A 23,128-nucleotide genomic window follows, 5' to 3' on the forward strand; every position below is an offset into this window, starting at 1 on the left:
AATATTGCTGGTTACCAGTGCTTCAGTTATATTACATGTTTTTGCTACATAGAAAGAAACACAACAAAATCAAGATTAAAAGTTTTTGAATACCCCCCCCCAACCACTGGCTGTTATTAATGCAATGTTTTATGATGTTTACTTATAAACAATGGCTAAACAGCTAGTGTACTTTTATTTACATGTACAGTAAACTGACACTCCAGACATTGATATCTATACTGTAACCAGGTCTGGAAACAATGATTTTGTTTGTCTCTACTGAACAGGTATGTGGCATTTTTAACTTACTGCCAAACATGTATTTAAAATAATGTATCAATAACAAAAGGTACCAGACAAAATGCCAGACACCAGAGGGATTGTGCCTGACAAAGCCTGAAATTACTCCAGGGCAGTGATGTGATTTTAAAAATTTCCTTGTCAGACATTTTACCGAAAATAAGGGGGCATAACTAAGTCTGTGACAGGTGACTTACATGTACCAGTATCTCTAGGCTTGCACCAGGTAAATTTTCAAGGTTCATAAGTTATTACTCAATATTCATGAAAATAAAACAAAACAAAGGAACAACAATGCTTTGCTAGCAAGATATTTAACCACAAAATGCATTTATAATAAAATGATCAACATCAAAAGGCATACATGTATATTGTTACATTTTGTCATTATTTCTTAAATTCTGTTACAAATTATTTTTCTGTAATTATATTTCAAAACAAAAATGATTATAATTGAGTACAAATTGTGTAGGTGTGGTTATATGTTGCTTTAAGCACTTTCTGGCTATTTTTTCTACCAAAATATAATTTTATTCTTCAACAGTTTAAACATCATTAAGAAATCTTCAAGCACTAGTGTTAGCCTATGTATATGTTCTCAAAGTCCAATGGTATAAGATCTTCCTTTAGGATTATGGATAGGAATAGGGAATGGGCTTCTAACTCCCCATTCATACCAAACGTTCTTGTCTGTACATCTTCTCCAAATATCCATAACCAATTTATTGCCTTCCTTGATGTACATCGGTGTCTTTATAGGAAACAGTATTGGGAACCAGCTGAACATACCTGGTGAATGAGTAGATGGTAATATGCTTAGGGTAACATTTTTGTAGAGGATAGTGTCGAAATATCCAGCAAAACCATGTAAAACACAACCCATATCAATATCAAACTCCAAACTCAGATAACGATTATTGTCTATAACTTCATCTCGATTTGGATGAACAAAGGTAAAAACAGGTTTGGGTTGTGACAAAATATGACAATTATGTAATCTGACAACATATGGCATCTCAAAAGAACTGTCTGATATTTTTTCTTTTTCTTTGGCCATTCTGACTTCATTGTGGAGCTTAGATGATTGTAATGGTGCAAGATAGGAAGTGTATTTACAAGGAATACTTATACCATCGTCTTTTAGAAACCTTTGAGCACCATCTAAACACTCTGGTGACAGTTCATTATCTCCAAAGGACCCTAATAGCTCACTTATCAAAATATCTGCCTTTTCCGGTGCTTCCCAATGCCTCATATCAATGGATACAACTTCGACCATATCTCCCCACATTTCATCTTTCAGATTCTCTAACGTGACTATAGCGTTTGGGTTTTTCTCAACAGCGTAAAGCTTTGTAATTTCTCTGTCAGCCTCCTGAGCTGCTGCTAGTGCTGCTCTAACAAGTGGCCCTCTCCCAGCACCAACTACCATTAACACCAATTTTTTGGTGTTTTTCTCGGCTTCGGGAACCTTGTCCAATATTGCATAGTACACTGCCTTCTGATATTGAGAGTATTTCACTGGATCTCGTTCAAATATTTCATATGTTTGAGACTCTAAGTTATCCATCAGAGGTTGTAGTGGTGATTGTAGGTAATCTTCATAGCCTTTTGCGAACTGACCTACTTGATCTGGCTGTGGTTGCGTCTGCCACAGATGATCTAAGTATTGTTGGTAAGATCTTAATCCTTTATCCGCATGTCGATCACTGCCTGTTAGTATCAGTTGAATATCTAGCTTGAATAACTGGCGTAAATACATCTGATGTTGTTTAGGGAGTACTGGGTAACCTTTCTTATTGGTGATAAAAACGCTTGTTGAGATCAGTACCACTTTCACTGGTTCTGACAACCACCTATCTAAGACAATCTCTGATGGTAAATCAGCTGTCAATTCTAAAGCGATACCTAACCTCTTGTTGGAATCACATAAAGTACGAAATGTGTTCCACCATTCCCATGTACTCTCTGGCTCACCACCATCTTCATTAATTACTTCGACATCAATGTCAAGAACTTTATCCAACTGATCCTTTCCACTGGTCATTGGCACATGGATCCAAAAATGCTGTTGAAAATAAGATGATATAAGATGATCGTTTAAACATCTGGCCATGTTGACAATATTGGAATTTTTAAGCGTGAGCAACACCGATGGCATACTCAGATGTGCTGCAAACATCAACTCCTGTTTAAATGCGGCTTCAGAATTTTTTCGAATTAATTCATGCTCTGAATCCACTTGAAGCCATGGGGAGATCTTTCCTACTACAAGTGATGTCCAATCTTGACTAGACAGAGACATGTCAGATCTAGTTAAGGCCCCACTACGTTTTTTAGCAGGACCCACAATAAACTCTCTTCTAAAACGTGGGTTTACAATTGGAAGACAAATGAAGTCAAATCCAGATTTGCATGCGGTGTCCAAGGCTGAATTTATATCAGGAACACAGTGAAAATCACGACCACATGACAGGCGAGAAGACATTCTGCGCATCTTGCTTTTATATCAAACCAACTCTGGATAATCCCGATAGTTATCTTCGGACCCAGAAACAGAATTCAACTACCTAAACCTTTAATCTACCGTCTCAGAAGGTAGGTTTCTCTACTTTTAGGAATGTTCGGATCTCAATCCTGAAAAACGAAATAACCAATTATTAAGCACACCATCAACGCACACCGTTTTAACTTTCGCAAATTGCCTTAGTTAATATAACCACCCCACCTCTTTACAAAGGAATCCCATAAATAATTTAAAAAAAAACCAAACGATAAATATATTTTCTGTGAATTTTTATATAACCATTCTATCCCACCATTCCCGGCTAGATCTAAATATTAAGGCCACTTGCAGATTTTGTCATGGTCAAATGTTAACAGGGCTAGCGCTACCCTATCCCTAACTCTAGACCTAGCCATTACTCTAACCCACAATCTTCGGCAACAATCACGTGCCCTAACCCTGTTTACATCTCGTGACCCTGATAAACAGGGCTAGCGCTAATCCCAACCCTAATCCTGGACCTAGCTTACCTAATCCTAACCTACAATCTCGCCAACAATCAAGTGTCCTAACCTTATTTACATCTCAGCGACCTTGACAAAAATTGAGCTGGCCTTAACAAATAGATTTAGCCTCATTTTGTATCCATACCAAATATAAAATATAAATCTCCATAAATAAAAAAAAGAAAAGAAAACCAATTTAAATTTGTATTTAAAAATCCGCCAATACTCTGTTTAGATAATGCAATACTTTGTTTAGATAATGTATTATATTATTAGGTTATATCATGTGCGAAGACGATTATGGGTAATATTAGGTAATATTCCCGGGATTTAAATGTCGAATTTAATGGCTTGTCATACAAGGTATAAAAATCTTTCTGTTACTCTGTCGATACATATTTTGACAGAATCGTCATTGGTCGGTCGACCCAATATCAATCGATTCTGTTTATTTTTCTAGTAATTTGCAGATTTGGTATTACTGGATTTCCTTCTCAAAAACTGTACAATTTATTTTATTTTCAAAGTTGATTTCGTTTGCGTGCCAAGACAGAAATAGACTTGACAATCGGGAAGGTAGTCGTTCTTAAAGAACTGTGGGATATGATTTCCTGTCGGTTGAACTCGATCCAAAGTTGCTTAAAGTTTTGTTTTGTTTTATTTTGTCTTATTTATTGGTAAGTAATTTCTCATAGATGTATAATGGCGGGATCGCCGCCCGTATGCAACTAAATTATGGATTATAGCGCTGAAGTATTTCTTTTAAAATAAGCTTTGTTTATTCCTTATGGTGTTGAGCTGTGTAAGCATTGCGGAAGTGCCAATAGATTCATACTAGTTACTAGTTAATTAAGTTGCAACTTCCCACCTACAAATATTTTCACATCTGCTTATTGATTTGGATATTAATTTGCTAGATCTGGATAAAAGTTATGACATCTTCAACAATAATCCACTTTTGATGTAAAATTTAAGTTTTAACTGAACTTTAGAAATTACAGACTACAATTTACAAACTTGGTATTTTCTTCTAATGTAAAGATACCAATTGTCTGCACCTTCCTATTTATAAACGGATTTCTTTGATTATGAACAAACTATGTAACTTTGGATATTATGAACTTATCTGTGTGTTTGAAATCAACTACAGTTAATAAAAGCCATTGCACAATTAAATATCCCAGCGAATAAAAATGTTCTCTCTTGAAAAATTTGACACGTTTACTTATATTTTCGACTGAGTACATGACAACACTGCTTTCGTCACATGCTGGGCGAAACCAATGAGGCTGTTGCAGGGATGGTTTAACTTAGACGGAGAGTTTGACAACCACGTGTTGCAATGAAAACAAACTGCGATCTTTTGAGAATGGACGACGATGAAGGCAATTACATAGAAGATATATATTGAAACCATTGATGGCCAGTCTACCAAATTTTATTCACAATGAAAATATCACTGATTGCACGAATACTCGTAAAGATAAAGTCATATATAAACTAAAACTTTCATATCTTCTCTATATTATAAATAATTTAACAAACAACATAGGTACAATTTTAAAGCCTGTTAAATGAATGTCATTATTTTTGTGCCACATTTGTGTTCAAAAGATAATTTTCCCATCCAACTAATCAAATTATTAAAAGAAAATATTTCAAAAGAAGATCTATAAACAGGGATTTTACTAGAATGTAAAAAGATGGTAACAAAATAAATGGATACGGGCAGTTATATGTGTGAACGCCCAAACTCAATACCCAGCCGAGACCAATAGCTTATACCTTGAATTGTCGTAATGTACCGCAAACCGTTTCAATGTGGCGTGCTGTCACCCCTTTATACGAAATGATCTCTCCCAAAGAGTGACGTAATCAGGCTCCATTTTGGTATTGCCCATTGTCAAAAGCTTGTGGGAGTTCAATTTTTCAAGAGAGAACTTTTTTAATCGTTGGGATATTTAATTGTGCAGTAGATTTTATTTGACCCAAGTTGATTTCAAACACACAGGTAAGTTTATATGTATTATTTCATGTACATATAGGCCATTAAATTCCAGTAAGAACTATTGTTTTCCACCAATAATATTCACTTGGGTTTTTTTTTTGCAAATCCGAAAATTCCAGTTCTAATCACTTTCCATAACTACATGTACATGTACTTGATATTTAAAATCTCTTTCAAAAGACACATTTCAGCAAAAGTTTAATGTTTGTTTTCGATTATTATACAGGTTGAGTAATGATGACATGTATCTTAGTCATTCACTAAGTAAAAATCAATAAAGTATTGAATATTTATTGTTAGTCATACCCACCATACATCTGTCTGACTCTTATTTGTTTCTTTGGTTTTTCAGTCAGAATACAAAAGTAGAACGTTGAACCCATTTCATTTCTTATTTGTTTCAGATTAACGGTAGGAATACATGTATCTTAAAGTAATTCTTCTAATAATAATATTTAGATTTTTTGTCTATTCAGTTATTTCATAATTGGTATGATACACATGTATGTAATTAAAATTTTGAATACGGTTATGGTTATAGGAAAAATTTTAGAAATTATATTGTTGAGTTTTAATAGTTTCTGGTGTATCTGTGGACAATCCTGTTAGTCAAAATTTTTAAATTTACAATAGAAAAGACACAACAGAAAAATATATAACAATAATATAAAGTTTATTGTTTTGAGAAAAAGCAAAATCTGCTCTTGTAGTTTGGATATATTCTCTAACAGTTATATTATAATTAGAATATAAAATCTTAAAGGACTATAACCATGGTCTTCAAAATTGTATAATACAAACATTAATCATTTACTAGGAAGTTCACATAGGAAAGATTATACAGATGTCATTTATTCAACAACTTCATGTACTTGGTCAAAGTTTTCCCAGCTACAGATACTGAATATAAATATTTATATCATTAGCGTAAAAGCTTGCAATTTTTAATGAACGAGAAAAAAAATACTTGTTTGTAATAGAATTTAGAAAGTACAATGTAGTAGCAGAACAAGGAAACCTTGAAAAGTATAATACGCTACATGTATAACATTAAAGGATAGCCTGATGTTTATTTAAGATCTACAGATGAATACATTTGACATGAGATTAGAGGATACAGGCCACCAAACTTTTAACTTCAAATTGCAAAAAGATATAGCTCACAAAAATTTTAAACTTACATGTAGATCAATCCACAGTGATTAGGCTGAAGAAATATAGTTAATCCAAATATTCAGTACGCCTATCAGCCTATTGTGTTGATAGGAAATTAAACTCCATAACAATAACATATTAATTTAGAAATTAAAACGATTAATTAGTAACAAGTATTGAAAGCATAACAGAATGCTTACATATATCTTCTGAATACACCCTTATCTATAGCTAAAATGTTAATACCTTTAGATGGTTGAAATGCAGTCTAATTAAAAATAGATTAAAAAATTTTTTTTGTTTATATTTTTACATTACTGGGTAATCTTACCTACTTAATATCACATCCGTGTTCCTCTGACGACTTGACATACACTGACATTAGTATATATACAACCTGTGATGATTTTCAGTTTCAAAAAAGTGTAAATTCCATTTTGGGCTTCACCCTTTCTTCTCCATTTTTTTAACTAACTTCTTTGATGAACATATACAATACCAATAATGAACATATACATGTGTAAGTGTTGGAGATCTATATTTTTTGGTTCCAAACAGACTCTTTGAAATTGTTTTGACTACATGTAGGTTTTTGAGAAATACAAAAATTGATTTTTACTTTAATTTTGGATCTGTACATTTTCAAAGAATAAAAATTATGAAAATCAAATAAGTACCTGTTACATCTTGGTGTAATTTTTCACTATATAATATACATGTATCAAAATTGCTTGCTTGATGCTTTATAAAAGATATAAAGATAATATTTTATTGTTAACCAGTTTTATTCCATGTGAGTTTTTGGTTTTTGAAATGTGGCCATACATGTTTGTTGTTGCCGCCCATATTTTTGGATAATACCTGTGGGGGTAGACAAGGAAAGTTTATCTACTCGTACACATCAAAAAAGAAACTATCTATATTGGTATGAAAATAATCCCTTTACAGTTAGTATTGGAATTTGGATTTTTCATGTTGACAGGTTTGTATAACAATTAATAAATAAATGACCTAATTTTAGGCCAAGTAGCCTTATTACTTGTGTGATGTTATCTCATTGCCACTCACTTTGGAGAGATGCAACTAGGGTGTTAGTACATGTACTATTTAGAATTTTATATCCTGTATTTATTGATAATTTATGTTCAAGTAACTTCCTCAATACAGTGTTATTACTGTTTAATATGAAGATAGTGAAACACTATAGTGGGTATTATGCCTGAGCTTTATATTGTAACAGTGAGTGAATGTATAATAGCTTTATTTAACTCAACCCAAGTAGATCAGTACATGTATGTTCATTGTGTCTTTTTATAGGATAAGTTCATATAGGTGTCAAGTAATGATCATTATTACCGAATACATTTCTGTAGGCATGTTCTTGGCTAAAAATAGTAGCTTTTTAAATATGAGCATGCCAAAAAAACAAGCTTTAAGTATTTTGATTGTGTGATAATTATTCAAAAAAATCAGAACCTTCATAGAATGTATAATAATATGTATAGGCCCTGCAAAGCAATGTTTGCCACCTGTCTGTTTTTTTATAATCTCTGTGGCAGTAAGGTTATCTATCTGTGTAGAAATCATTTATAGCTAAAACAAAGAAAAACGCTTTACTGTGATAGCTCAAGAAAGTGTTGGATAAGTTTTCAGATTTTGTTATGTGTTGATGTATTTTCAGATTGGATGAGGTGAGAGGATGAGTAGGTTTAACCCTTTTAAGACTAAGACCAAGCGAAGTGATAAAAACTCGGACAGTGAATTGCCTGGTATGTCCATTGGTTCTCCAATCAATGTAAAACATAATATACATGTGGGCTTTAAGGATGGAAACTTTGAGGGTATACCCGAAGTATGGAAAGACTTGTTGAAAGGATCTGAAATCTCGTAAGATATTTTTTATATCTGTCTGTTATTAGCATTAATTTCAACAGTTTAATTATGGTTTGGCAGATGTTCTAGTTAATCTTCATGAACTGTCAGTGGAGAAAGAGTCAGCCAGTCACAGCAAGACCCATGTAGAAATGACAAGATATCTCAGTAATCACTCTGTGTTAAAATCTTCAAACGCATGGAATACCTTAACACTCTAGATTGAGGAAGGATATTTGCATGCAAGGGCATATCAATATTGATTCCTACCGATAGTTATTATATGTCAAACCTTTCTATTGGCCAAGCTGTGTACCGGTATTATCTGTTTTTATCCTCCCACATTTTCATGTGGACGTATATGATCGTTGCCCCTGTCCGTCCACAATTTGTTTGTGGACACTCTACAGGTCACAATTCTTATCCGATTTTGACGAAACTTAAAATATAGGTTTATCTCCAAAAGATCTTGGTTCCTGTCGATATTGGCATCTGTCGGGTAGAAACTTCATGGAGTATGGCCCCTGATTGTACAAAGATCACATTTTTAGCTTGTGGGCACTCTAGAGGTCACAATTTTCCTCTTATTTTGATCAAACTTGAAATGCATATTTATAACCTGAAGATCTTGGTTCTTTTCGATGTTCCGCATATCGGATCATAACTTCCTAAATTATGGCCCTTGATTGTATGAAAAATCACGTTTTTAGCTTGTGGTCCCTCTAGAGGTCACAATTTTTTTCCGATTTTAAAAAAACATTTGAATATGTCACTGTTACACCCTAAGGTGGCTCAATTCGAATTTCGTGCAAATCAGACAAAACTGCCAGACAAAATGTCTGCCTCAAGTAGGCAAACAGTGTAAATACATGTATATGATATATCAAGGTTGTGGATCCTCTAGAGGTCACAATTTTGATCTGATTTTGATGAAACTTGAATGCATGTTTGTAATATAACCCGAAGATCTTGGTTCCTTTCGATATTCACACATATCGGATCGTAACTTCGTGAATTATGGCCCTCGATTGTACGAAAAATCACGTTTTTAGCTTGTGGTCCCTCTAGAGGTCACAATTTTTATCTGATTAAAAATACTGTTGGAATATATCACCATTACACCCTAATGATGGTTTAGTTTGAATTTTGTGAAAATCGGACCAAAACTGTCGGACAAAATGGCCGCCACTTGTACGCAAAAAGTGTGAAAGTATGTAATACCAAGGTTGTGGACTCTCTAGGTGTCACAATTTTTATCCGATTCTGATGAATCCTGAAATACATGTTTACAACCCAAAGATCCTGGTTCACACTTATCAGATTTTAACTTCCTGAATTATGGCCCTTGATTGTATGTAAAATCACGTTTTTAGCTTGTGGTCCCTCAAAAGTTCACAATATTTATTTGATAAAAAAACATTGGAATACATCACCGTTTCACCCTAATGATGGTAGTGTTCGAATTTTGTGAAAATCGGACCAAAACTGCAGGACAAAATGGCCGCCCCTAAAAAGTGTAAAAGTATGTAATACCAAGGTTGTGGACACTATAGAAGTCACAATTTTTATCCAATTCTGATGGAACTTAAAACATATCTTTATTTCCCAAATATCTCGGTATTCACGCATTTCAGACTATAACTTCTTGGATTATGGCCCCCGATTGTATGAAAAATCGTCTTTTATTTTATCTTGTTCTCTATCCATCTCTTGCAAAATGTTGGCGTATCTTGCCTAGCAACCACTGTTTTTTTGTACGCCCACATTTTCATGTGGACGTATATTGTCATTGCCCATGTCCGTCCGTCCACAATTTGTTTGTGGACACTCTACAGGTCACAATTCTTATCCAATTTTGGCGAAACTTGAAATATTGGTTTATCTCCAAAAGGTCTTGGTTGCTTTCGATATTGGCATGTATCGGATCGAAACTTCTTGGATTATGGCCCCGGATTGTACGAAAAATCACGTCTTTAGCTTGTGGACCCTATAGAGGTCACAGTTTTAATTCTATTTTGATGAAACTTGAAATGTAAGTTTATAACCCAAAGATCTTGGTTCCTTTCGATATTCGCGCATATCGGATCGTAACTTCCTGAATTATGGCCCCTGAATGTACGAAAAATCGTGTTTTTAGCTTGTGGACTCTATAGAGGTCATAATTTTTATCCAATTTTAAAAAAACGAAATAGTATATCACTGTTACACCCTAAGGATGGTTTAGTTCAAATTTGGTAAAAATTGACCCAAAACTGACAGACAAAATGGCCGTCCCTCGTTCTCAAATAGCGTAAAAATATGGTATATATCAAGGTTGTTGACCCTCTAGAGGTCACAATTTTCTTCTGATTTTGATGAAACTTGAAAGGTAAGTTTATAACTGAAAGATCTTGGTTCCTTTCGATATTTACGCATATTGGATCGTAACTTCCTGAAATATGGCCCCTGATTGTACGAAAAATCACTTTTTGTTAAGCTTGTTCTCTATCCACCTCTTGCAAAATATGGGCGTATCCTGCCTGGCAGCCACTGGTTGTTTCTAAAGTTCATACATTATTCATTTTAATTTTGCAGGCAAGAAGATCAAAGACAAAACCCTCAAGCTGTGATAAATTCCTTAAAAACCTTCCAGCATTCTGTTAAAAGAAAATCCTCCACAGGACAGAAATTTTTATTAATTGCAAAGGAGATTCGTGAATCTGATGAACTTTTAGATTCTGATGCATCAAGTAGAGGTAGTGACAGTCAAATAGAAGCATTTGAAAATAAAACAGAAGAAGATGGTGAGAAACCTGTAGAATTAAATGAAGAACCAGCACCTGAACAAACTGGAAAAGTATGTTATATTTGTTTCAGGAAATTTTGTAAAGAAGAATAAAAAGACTCACATATCACTTAGGCCATAATAAATAATACATGTATGTACGGTTGCTTCATCAAAGAAAATAGGGTGCGATCAGTTGGAAAATCTTTTCCTTCTTTTGTCTAAAATAATTATTTGGTGTTGTCGAATGTTTCAGGATATTATACATAAACTTATGTTTAGCATTGCTTTGAATGTTTTAAATTATTATATAAACCAGGAAATGTTCTGTGGGCTTTTCCATACATAGCACAATATTATTCACTGTCGTACCATTAGCTGAATTAGGTTACTTGAATATGACTTGCGGTTCCCCATTATGTTCGGATGCCATGGAAACTTGCATTCCATAACCGTTGTCATATCATTTTAAATACTGTTTAGGTGTTTATTATTTATTCCTTGACACTTTTAAGTTTAATTACTGACTAAGGTTTCGTAAAATAATTCTAATTCAGACTGTCAATACCGAAATTTCAGTGTTGGAATTCGTCTGCAGAATACTACGCCAAGACTGATTAATAGGACCTGCCATCTGGGTTAAAAAAAATTCCTAATGATGAAAATGCCTGAACATTCATAATTATATTTGTGTACTGTGTATATTTATGTAGATATGTATTATGTATTTGATTTACTGTTACATGTACGTGTACTTAATATTAGGTTTCTTCCTTGAATCTAGGATGTCTGGAATAACTATTACAGGCATATAATAACGCTGCCTGGCAACCTTTCTTTATATTTGATACTCGAGTTACCATCTCAAAATTTTCTGAACTAAACAATGATTAAGATTATCAGAAAGTGATGCAGGAGGGCTGCACAGTGATTTTTGAGCTACAATGTATAGACCTGGGAGTTTGCTATATCCTAACTGTGTAATGAATTCCTGATTAAGACTGGTTATCCCTGCATTCCAATCAGTTAAATTGTAAACCGGTAGCATTAGGATGATGTACGTATTCATATTTTTCAGTCTTTGGAAGAAAAGAAGGCTGAAGAAAATAACCACACAAAGGATAATCATACCAAAGCAGACAATCTTGATGGAAAACATGAGGAGGATAGAGAAGAAATAGTCCGTCGACCAAAACAAGCAGCTAAAAAGGCCTTAACAGATGACGAAATACACAGAGAATTAAGTAAGGTTTATTATTAGTTCCTGAAAGATAAAGAGAAAATTGATTTTGATTGAGACATAAACATACATTATGCAAGAGCTAAATCTGCCTATTGCAAGTCTTTCTTTAGGCCTGAAATGTTATCTAAATTATTAATTAGATATTAATTAACTTATCCAGATCATAATCAACTCTCAATGTCATCGATAGCCTGTGATGTTTATTGGATTAGGTTCCAATTTAATCATGATTTAATCATGAAATGGATGATCGAGACTGTTTTTTTATCGTACCGACTTTAGTAATGATGATGAGGCTAGGCCGAAAATTCAATCACTAAAATCTCAGTTCAGAGTGGATCAATTTTAGCAAATTCCCTTTACATTATCTTGTTTTTATACGCCTACATTTTCATGTGGACGTATATTGTCGTCGTCCCCGTCCGTCCATCCACAATTGTTTGTGAACAGTCTACAGGTCACAATTTTTATCTGATTTCAATGAAACTTGAAATATAGGTTTATCGCCCCTAAGATCTCGGTTCTTTTCGATATTGGCATGTATCGGACTGTAACTTCATGGATTATGGGCCCTGATTGTACGAAAAATCACGCTTTTAGCTTGTGAACACTGTAGAGGTCACAATTTTTATCCGATTTGGTTTAAACTTGAAATGTATGCTTATAACCCAAAGATCTCGGTTCCTTTCGATATTCGCGCATATCGGACTGTAACTTCCTGAATTATGGCCCCTGATTGTACGAAAAATTGTGTTTTTAGCTTGTGGACCCTATAGATGTCATAATTTTTATCCGATTTAAAAAAACATATTATTATATCACCTTTAAACCCTAAGGACGGCTGAATTCGAATTTCGTGAAAATCGGCCCAAAACTGACAGACAAAATGGCCGCCGTTCATTCTCAAATAGCGTAAAAATATGGTATATCAAGGTTGTGGACCCTATAGAGGTCACAATTTTTATCCGATTTTGTTGAAACTTGAATGAAATGTAAGTTTATAACCCAAAGATCTAGATTCCTTTCGATATTCTCGCATATCGGAACGTAACTTCCTGAATTATGGCTCCTGATTGTATGAAAAATCGCGTTTTTAGCTTGTGGACCCTGTAGAGATTATAATTTTTATCCGATTAAAAAAAAACGTAGTATTATATCACCGTTACACCCTAAGGACGGCTGAGTTCTAATTTCGTGAAACTCCGCCCAAAACTGACAGACAAAATGGCCGCCCTTCGTTCTCAAATAGCGTCAAAATATGGTATATCAAGGTTGTGGACCCTATAGAGGTCACAATTTTTATCCAATTTTGTTGAAACTTGAAATGTAAGTTTATAACCCAAAGATCTCGGTTCCTTTCGATATTCGCGCATATTGAACCTTAACTTCCTGAATTATAGCCCCTGATTGTACGAAAAATCATGTTTTTAGCTTGTGGACCCTATAGAGGTCATAATTTTTATCCGATTTAAAAAAACGTATTATTATATCACTGTTACACCCTAAGGATGGCTGAGTTCGAATTTCGTGAAACTCGGCCCAAAACTGACAGACAAAATGGCCGCCCTTCCTCAAATAGCCTAAAAATATGGTATATCAAGGTTGTTGACCCTATAGAGGTCACAATTTTAATCCTATTTTGATGAAACTTGAAATGTAAGTTTATAACCCAAAGATCTCGGTTCCTTTCGATATTCGCGCATTTCGGAATGTAACTTCCTGAATTATGGCCCCTGATTGTACGAAAAATCTCGATTTTAGCTTTTGGACCCTATAGAGGTCATAATTTTTATCCAATTAAAAAAACGTTTTAGTATATCACCGTTACACCCTAAGGATGGCTGATTTCATATTTCGTGAAAATCGGACCTAAACTGACTGACAAAATGGCCGCCAATTGTACTCAAATAGCATAAAAATATGGTATATCAAGGTTGTGGACCCTATAGAGGTCACAATTTTTATCCGATTTTGTTGAAACTTGAAATGTAAGTTTATAACCCAAAGATCTCGGTTCCTTTCGATATTTGCGCATATCAAAAAGTAAATTCCTGAATTATGGCCCTTGATTGTAGGAAAAATCACTTTCCTTTTAGCTTGTTCTCTATCCATCTCTTGAAAATGTGGGCGTATCCTGCCTGGCAGCCGCTGGTTAACTATTATAGTGAGAACTGCCAGCTCTTTATCTAATCTCCCATAATGTATCTTTAAAATTTAGGAAACTTAACATTATTTCAGCTCATTCTAATACTGTCTGATTTGATTATTTTATTTAATTTTTTTTTAAGGAAAGTTATCTTCTCCAGGCAACCCTAATGAGAAATATGATATCAAGAAAAAACTTGGATCAGGGTAAGACAGATTTGTACTAAATTCATTTAAGGAAGGAAAATATGATATTCTAAAACATTTTTTAAACTGGTTGACTACACAAATAAAACCTTTGAAATATGATGATATGCCCCATGACTGAAGAAGATTATCTTGGGATTTGCAATACATTGTACAGATGGTTGATAAATATATATACGGGAATCAGAACTCCCAAATGACCAGTGATGCTACTTCCTTCACAATAACTCTGCTTCTTATTGAGCTAGAATTTTCAAACATGGTGTACATGTTGCCTTGAATGGCATGATTGAGTTGGATGATGAGCATTTTCTGTTAGGCCAACAGGGATAAGCTATTTGATTGATCGATGCTTTGGGACATGATCGTGATGAAACGTACTGTGTTACATTACATCAATACTTCGACTAAATTCTGAATCTTGACCAAGTTCGATGGTGAGCGATTTCAATTGAGTGAAAGTGGTGAAACTTGGTGTATGGTTTCATTAAATCAAACTCTGATTATAATTTCAGTACATCAATACCTTGAATATCACTATCACTATGATGAGCAATTTGGAGCTCAACAACTTTGATTCTAATGGAGGAGACTTGGCGTATATTTTTCAATTTGGCATTAGATATCGGCCTCACTTTTGGCTTGTTTACCTTTACATGACTATCCGCTACTTTTTTTGACCAGTATATCTTAAAACCAGTAACTATGAAACATCATCATTGCTAGAGTAGATAGTTACAACTGATTATTTTCACTGAAATGAAAACAAACTCCATTCTTTTGTTACAGAGCCTCAGGAAATGTAGTTATGGCAAGTCATAAGGGAACTGATGATGTAGTAGCCATCAAACAGATGGATTTAACTGACCAACCGAAGAAAGAATTAATAATAACTGAAATAGAAGTCATGAAGACATATCGCCACGATAATATAGTTAATTTTCTAGACTGTTATATGATTGATCTGGAATTATGGGTTGTCATGGAATGCTTAGATGGTGGTGCCCTTACAGATGTTGTAACAGAGACTATCATGAAGGAAGGACAAATTGCTGCTGTGTGCCGTGAGTGTCTTAAAGCCTTGGTGTTTTTACATGATAAGAATATAATTCACCGCGATATCAAAAGTGACAATGTTTTGTTAGGTATGGTTGGAGCCGTAAAACTAACTGATTTTGGTTTTTGCGCACAGTTAAATGCAGAGAGAAATAAACGTGATACAATGGTTGGAACACCATATTGGATGGCACCTGAGGTGGTCTCAAGGTTAGTATATCTGTTTTGTAACATCTTTATGGTTTGTCGACTATAGGTACATGAAAACAATACAGATAAAATTAGTAGGTAGCCATCCCAGATTTTTCTTTCTTATGCAAACTCTATGGGCTTCAGTGAGATTATACAACTTTACCCTTTATATAGTAGTTTGGGACTAGAGCACAGTACAAATCTCGGTGTATATTGCATATCATGGTGTGAAAAGATGGTCAGACCACTAATTTGAGGAACATATCAATTCCACTGTAACAAACTTCCTAATTCACAAATTGTTGGAAAAAATATACGACAGGATGAGCTGTCACATCTGGATTCAAATACTTTCTAAGTGACATATCATTCTTGTCACGATTGGGATCAGTCTTGAAAAGCTCAATTATTTTTGTTGTAACACTTCTACTCGTGACTCCTTTGAGATTACTGTGTATTTCGACCAGTTTCCATCTGTTATGTTTAATATGTGCAAAGTGTTCTTCAATTCACATATTATTTCTACTATGACAGAGAGATTTGTTGCGAGTTGTACCAATAAAGAAATAGCTATTTGGTTTTATTTGCTACAGTCTCATTTGACACATTGTTGGAATAAATATAGGACCGACACACAGGGGCGTGGTGACATATGATTTTGCATGAGGTACAAGATCCCGTCCATGCCCTCCCAAAAACAATCTTTATATGTGTGTGCAGGGATCCCTTCCAGTGCTGCTGGGTAATATTGGGCTATATGGAACATGCTAGAGTAGATTTGTAGCATATCTGACCCACGGTATATGTTCGACACTGGTTAAGGATTATATTTATAATGTTTAAAACCGCATGATTTTTTGCCATTTGCGGGGGGGGGGGGGCACAAAAACTCAAAACCATGACGCAAAGTTCGTCATCGTGTCCCTCTCACTTAGCTCCTGCGACACGTCAATCATTTGTGGATCCCAGGGTAGGGTTGATCAGACTCGCTCTATTTCTAGTGTATTAGTAGCCATTTGTTGCTTATTAAGTTAGGGTTAGTTTTGATTTGAGCTGATCACTCATATTTAGCGAATTCTTGAGGGCTTTGGGTACAATTATTAATATACGTCTATGAAAATATGGAACAGATCTGGCTGATAATAACATTGTTAATTCAACAACAAAATACTGGAGTACAAATAGGAAGTTACCTCAGTATGTCTATATTAGTTTAAATGACTTTTAAACTCACATTTGTATATATTTTAAAAACATTTATTTATTTAAATATATCTTGTTTCAGGAAACAGTATGATAATAAAGTAGACATCTGGAGTTTGGGAATTATGATTATAGAAATGTTGGAAGGAGAACCACCTTACCTAAATGAAACTCCATTAAAGGCTATTTTCAAAATTGCAACAAAAGGAAAACCTGATGTTAAGAATGAAGGCAAACTCTCTCCTGAGTTGAAGAGTTTCCTCAGTAATTGTCTTGAAGTTGAACCAGAGAAAAGATCTTCTGCCTTACAACTGCTCAAGCATCCATTTTTAGAAAAATGTATGCCTCTTACAACTCTCAAACCTTTGATATTGGCTGCTCGAAGAGAACAGGGTCAATCCTAAAGTAGATGACTAGATATGTCTTTTAAAACTGTCACAAAATAAGCTATGCACATAAATGTACATGTATTTATATAGATAACTTTTTAACATTATAACATTCCAAAAGTTGAGCTGTTATAGTTTAAAAGTCTCAGGACATGAATGTTTAATAATTTGTATATATACGAGAAATATTAAAGGGACAAAATACAGATGATTTCTTTGGTCATTTCAAATTTCATTACGGTCAGGTTAAGTAGTTTCTGAGAAATGTAGACAATGAAAAACCACACTCCACATGAAAATTGCATCAATGTTAATCGGTTACTCTATATATGCAAGCAACAAGATTAAGAAATAGTGAAGCTTTATAAGGTCCCCTGTTTTGTCAATTTCTCAGTTGCTATGGGTTTGTCACAACTATTTCTTCTGGTTATTTGGAAGTTGGTACTATAAAATGGTATTGGTATTAAATTCAGGTGGGGAGAACCCATCATTAAAGCCCCAGGTATTATTAATAAAAAGATTTGATATCTGTATATTACATTTTTGTTCTTGATCATCTTTTATGTTGTAATGATATATTTACTGTATTAAGTTGGTATTGATCTATTTTGTATAGAATAATGGACATGTCAGGGACACACAGCAATCTCCTGTTTTAAAAGGCAAATACTGTCGAACCGTGATAATTCGTAAGAATTGTTCTGAGATTTAATGCAGATGATAACCTCTGTATTTTAGAAGATTTGTCTGGTTTTTTTCATATGACACATTTGTGAATATCTTAATTAAAGATACATTATGTAAGATTTAGATAAAGAGCTAGCAATTCTTGCTATAATAGTTCGAAAATAGATAATATAAAATGAATAGTTTGAAAATTTCATGAAAATTACTCTATTGCGAGCGAAGATATTAGCCTTTAACGGTTTGACAGGACATGTGCAATAATTTCTGCCAGCATACTGGTTGTTCGAAGCCAAACCCTGCTCCTCCATTTTTAAATTAAATTAAAATATAGATGAACCGTTCTAATCTATTTAATATCGGAGAAATCCGATGCCATTGAGAGTTATTGTGACCTGGATCAGTTATTTACGTCTAATTAATAATTGAGAAAACATTTCAGGCCTAAAGAAAGACCTGCAATTAGGCAGATTTAGCTCTTGCATAATCTATGTTTAGTACAATGGATATGTAAAGTATGATAGTTTCCCTATCAATCACCAAGTCAGACCTGGAAAAATAAATTTTCTTTGCCAGTTCAACAGTTGAATACCAGATCTGTTAAATATATACTCTGAATTTTTGTACTTTATTTTAGATAAACAAACACAACTTTTGTATAATATTGCCAATATGGCTTCCTGTTATTTTAGTAGAAAATATAAAGTTATTGTGCATGTTCAGAGGATAATTGTGAAGATTATAAATATTAATAATATGTGCTCATCTTACGGCATCAAATCATGGATTGCATGATCATGAGTCGTTAAGAATGACAGTTAACATCTTGTGTGAATACCATAAATGCTTGACAATTATGAAGTTATTGGATCTAAAGCTTATTGACCTAACCAAATCAAAGAAAAAATTTTTTGCTTGATAATAACCACAAGTGTTAATTTAATATTAAATAGAAAATATATATTGTATAGTTTGTAAATAATATTTGTTATTTTATAATATTTCTTGAGTCTTACTCTTACTGTATCTGATAATCTAATGTCTCAATCAGTTTTAATTATCAATTATTATTATTATCCGACCGATTTAACAATAATATTTATGAATTTAAAGCTAGAAGGACAAAGGTCACTTGAGCTCCCAATATTTTACAGTGATTGATCAAGATTGTTTATCTAATGTAATTTAGCTTATTAAAAAAAAATTACATGTATGACATAATGAATACCATGACTATATAAGTATAAAAATAATTAATATAATATATAATTCATGGTATATATCTGTCCACTAAAATAATGTTAACTGAAGTGTATGTACAATCGACTAGTATATAGATACATTAATATTGTCCAGTGGATTTAAATTATGTAAAATAATAATATGCTTATCTTGTCATCTTTGACTCAGAGGCCTTTGATATGACCACTTATTTTTCTGGCTTACATGGCTGACCTAAGTATCTTAAAAGTATATTGTGATTCAAACTGTACAGTATTATTTATTGTCATAATTACACATTAATTTACTGTCTTAATAATTTTATAGTGCTATTCTGCATAATCATTCGATTTATTTGTCTTCACTACACTAAACATGTTCTATTTGATGTCTCGGTTTCACCAATTTAATGACCTGTTTAGGCTAGCTTTATTCAAACTGTGAATGGAATTCTGGGTGATGCCTATAGAGCAGAAGAGAAAAGGACAGAATAATGGTTAATTAGAAATAGTCCACTCAATTCAGAGTTCACCTTTGTGACACCAGACTTGACCTCCAACCCAAACCAGGTAGATCTTTATGGGGTTGAGGCATGGACCCAAGTTTAGATTAGACTGCATTGTTCTTTTTCTCTTTGTTTTGTTTATTGTTTTTCAAATGAATTTATATATAGTGTAGATTTGACCTTTGACTGTCAGCTTTTGATGGGGACAGTACATTATATAAATTGTTTTATTTTCTTATATTCTGCATGGTAAATTTTTATTATTTGGCATATTCAAAATATAAAGGGTTCCTGGTGAATCAATTGTCAAAATATTGCTTGGGATGTTCACATTTAGGATTTAATTTGCTAATTATATAGCCCACTAAAGTTAATATTCATCTGGCTAGCAAATATATTATTTAAGGGGATCTGTGCATCCCGTCCATTAAATTTTATTAGTTAAGAAATCAATTATTATTGTTAGTATTTGTACCAGTTTTTGTAAATATTAACATTTTTACGTTTATATAGTCATGATTTATGTATATAATGTAATAATGTTCATACCTATCATATCTGGTATATTTCTTTAATTGGTTAAGAATTTGGGCGTGTTATTGGGTTTTATTTGGTTTGTTAATAAACCTGTAATCAGAGACAGGATTGAAGATTCATGATATCTTCAAGCAAATAATATTTACCTGATATATGTGTTCTGGAAAGCTGACAGTTTTATTTCTCTGTATGTCTCAAAAGGCCATCAATATTGTTTAGAAAACAAAGGATCTTTCTAGTAAGTTTATATGAAAATAATGGTGCTTTAATGAAGTTTGTGCTTTCTATTTACTTAGATTATTTACTCTTGATTCATTGTTATAAATTTCACAGTTATTTTATTCAAGATAAAATAATTAGGGAAATAATATAATGTATTTTAATGCAGTTTATATTTTCTATATTTTTGAAAGATATGTGTATACAAATAACTCTACTTATTAGTATATTAAATTGTAATCATCTATATAATACATTTATAAGTTCATATAAACATTATGTGCCTTTTATTTCTATCTGTAAACATTTTTCTCTTGAAAAAAATAAACTAAATAATCATATTAAATTATTTTATGTGTATATTAATCTGTTAAAATTTAGGTGTTTTTTTTAGGCCTAACCAAAGCATTTTGGTGATCAAACGTTTTGTGGTAGAAGGCTTTGGTATACTATTGTTATTACCATATATTCCTTTTGGGTCAAACTTAGAATCTACTCACAGTCTAGATACATTAAACTATACCTAGGTTGATTATTTTACATCGACAATGATGTCTATCAGCCTGGAAAGTGCTATGTTTTGGCAAGAGTTTTTCTAACCTTAACCAGTTAGCTCCTGTTAACACTTATTTAACCACTGTTGCTGAAAGGTTGGGTCTACCATTGGCATGAAGTACAGTGAAGATGTCAACATTAAATATGTATTATTAGTATGGGTAATAATACATGAAAAGCCCCGGGGAAGAACGATCTAAGTCACTTTTTCGACGAACCGCAGTTAATGGCGCCCTCTGGTAGCATATTGTGTAAGCTTTCTGTGGAACAATCAATTTCAGGTAAAAACAATCAGAGTCACATCGAACCAAGGCCCTAATGAAATGGCCTCCTGGACAAATACAAGTCCATCGTGCCCTTTATTTGACCATAATTTGGCTGAAAAGTGGAAGTCAGTTGTTGTACTGGTAATTATGATTCGTATTAAACATCATTTTGAAGTTGTAATTAAAACCATTCATTGTTCTGTTCGCATCGAGCATTCTCGCCCAAAAGTCTGTTTTGTCTTTTATGCGAAAAGACAAAAATGTGACTTAGATTGTTCTTCCCTTGGACTCTTCACATGTACTGGTATATTGACCTGAGAGTTATTACAACATACATGTAGGCATGTACTGCACAGTAGTTTGTCTACATGTAGTATAGCAGATTCAAGATACAAACGGGTGAATAAAAGAATATTGCTGAATATTGGGTACTGTAACCAAATTTTTGTTTGCAGAGGAGTATGATTATGATGATTATTACTTGCTGCTTGCTAATAATAAATAAAGAACACAATCTAAAGGACAATTAAACCATAGCAAGAGCACTTGATACAGAGCAGGTGGATCTTGAATTTTGATGTGTGTTGTGGGGGAGGAGGGAAGAGCCACTTTCGTTACTCAACTGGACAGTCAAATTGGCAAGTGTTGTTTTCTGAATGAAAAGGGGGGGTTGGATGGCTGAATGGTTAGCGAGCGCGCGCTGTATCATAAAGTCTGTCATTGAGTCGACTGGCGTGGTTTCGAATCCCCGGTTGTACGTGGCAAGGAGTAGGGTCGCCTGTCCAACCTCGTGGGTTTTCCCCGGGTCCTCCGGTTTCCTCCCACTACTAAAGACCCCTACGCGCAAGCGAATTATGTAAATAAAATTAAACCATATGTTAGTCCCGAAATGACCTAGTTTGTGTCAAGTGGACATTAAACCCCATTTCTCTCTCTCTGAATGAAAAGGCACGAAATCCCACATCATTCCCCCTGCCAATCCCCACAACCCTTAGCCTTTATTTAAGTGCCTCAATGTGCGTCTGAAATGACCTTTAAAAATTATTTGTGGTTCATTCAAGTTAACATGCACCAGGGTTCATCAAATGTGATGTAAAATTCACAAAATTTGACACATTCATCCAGCCTTTTTAATACTTTCTGTATCTGCTTCATTTACAAATGCTAAAATATCTCTATTAAAAAAGACCACACTGTTATATCTTGTTTCACAGACAATTATTTGTCAATTTAAATCAACATTGATGTGATGTTGTGATCTTACCGGGAAAAGATGGGCTTCCGATGCAATATTTAAGACAAAGTAAACATTTTACCATTGGTACACGAATCATGTACCATAATGCGTTTCAGTGCCAGTGTCATGTCAAAAAGTGACTCATATTCTTATCTGGAGAGCATGCACAATAAATACTGTCAGTGTAGACTGGAATAACCAGATGCTAGAGAGATTTCTGACGCATTTCGTCAAACATAACTGATATGAAATTAGAGTAAAAACAGAAATGATTGAATGAAAATCAGTTTATATACATTCAGCATTCATATTACATGTGTTGTGACCCATTTGTGTTAATTTCTAGGTCCCAAATTTTTACGATTTAGCTCCTTTA

At 33.7% G+C, this 23,128-nt stretch overlaps 2 protein-coding genes across 2 annotated transcripts; one reads left to right on the top strand and one right to left on the bottom strand.

Moving 5' to 3' along the window:
* Positions 1-580: 580 nt before the first annotated feature.
* LOC126827659 (protein arginine N-methyltransferase 5) lies at positions 581-2,910 on the bottom strand. Its single transcript, XM_050557106.2, has one exon. It carries the CDS (start codon positions 2,777-2,779, stop codon positions 881-883), a length of 1,899 nt encoding a protein of 632 aa, XP_050413063.1. The 5' UTR covers positions 2,780-2,910; the 3' UTR covers positions 581-880.
* Positions 2,911-3,868: 958 nt separating this feature from the next.
* Positions 3,869-21,043, top strand: LOC126827660 (serine/threonine-protein kinase PAK 3). Its single transcript, XM_050557107.2, has 7 exons — positions 3,869-3,971; positions 8,139-8,344; positions 10,904-11,165; positions 12,172-12,337; positions 14,625-14,688; positions 15,478-15,954; positions 17,222-21,043. Exons 2-7 carry the CDS (start codon positions 8,157-8,159, stop codon positions 17,541-17,543), a joined length of 1,479 nt encoding a protein of 492 aa, XP_050413064.1. The 5' UTR covers positions 3,869-3,971; positions 8,139-8,156; the 3' UTR covers positions 17,544-21,043.
* Positions 21,044-23,128: the final 2,085 nt, after the last annotated feature.

Source organism: Patella vulgata, chromosome 7 (genome assembly GCF_932274485.2).
Source record: "Patella vulgata chromosome 7, xgPatVulg1.2, whole genome shotgun sequence".
NCBI classification, from domain to species: Eukaryota; Metazoa; Mollusca; class Gastropoda; family Patellidae; genus Patella; species Patella vulgata.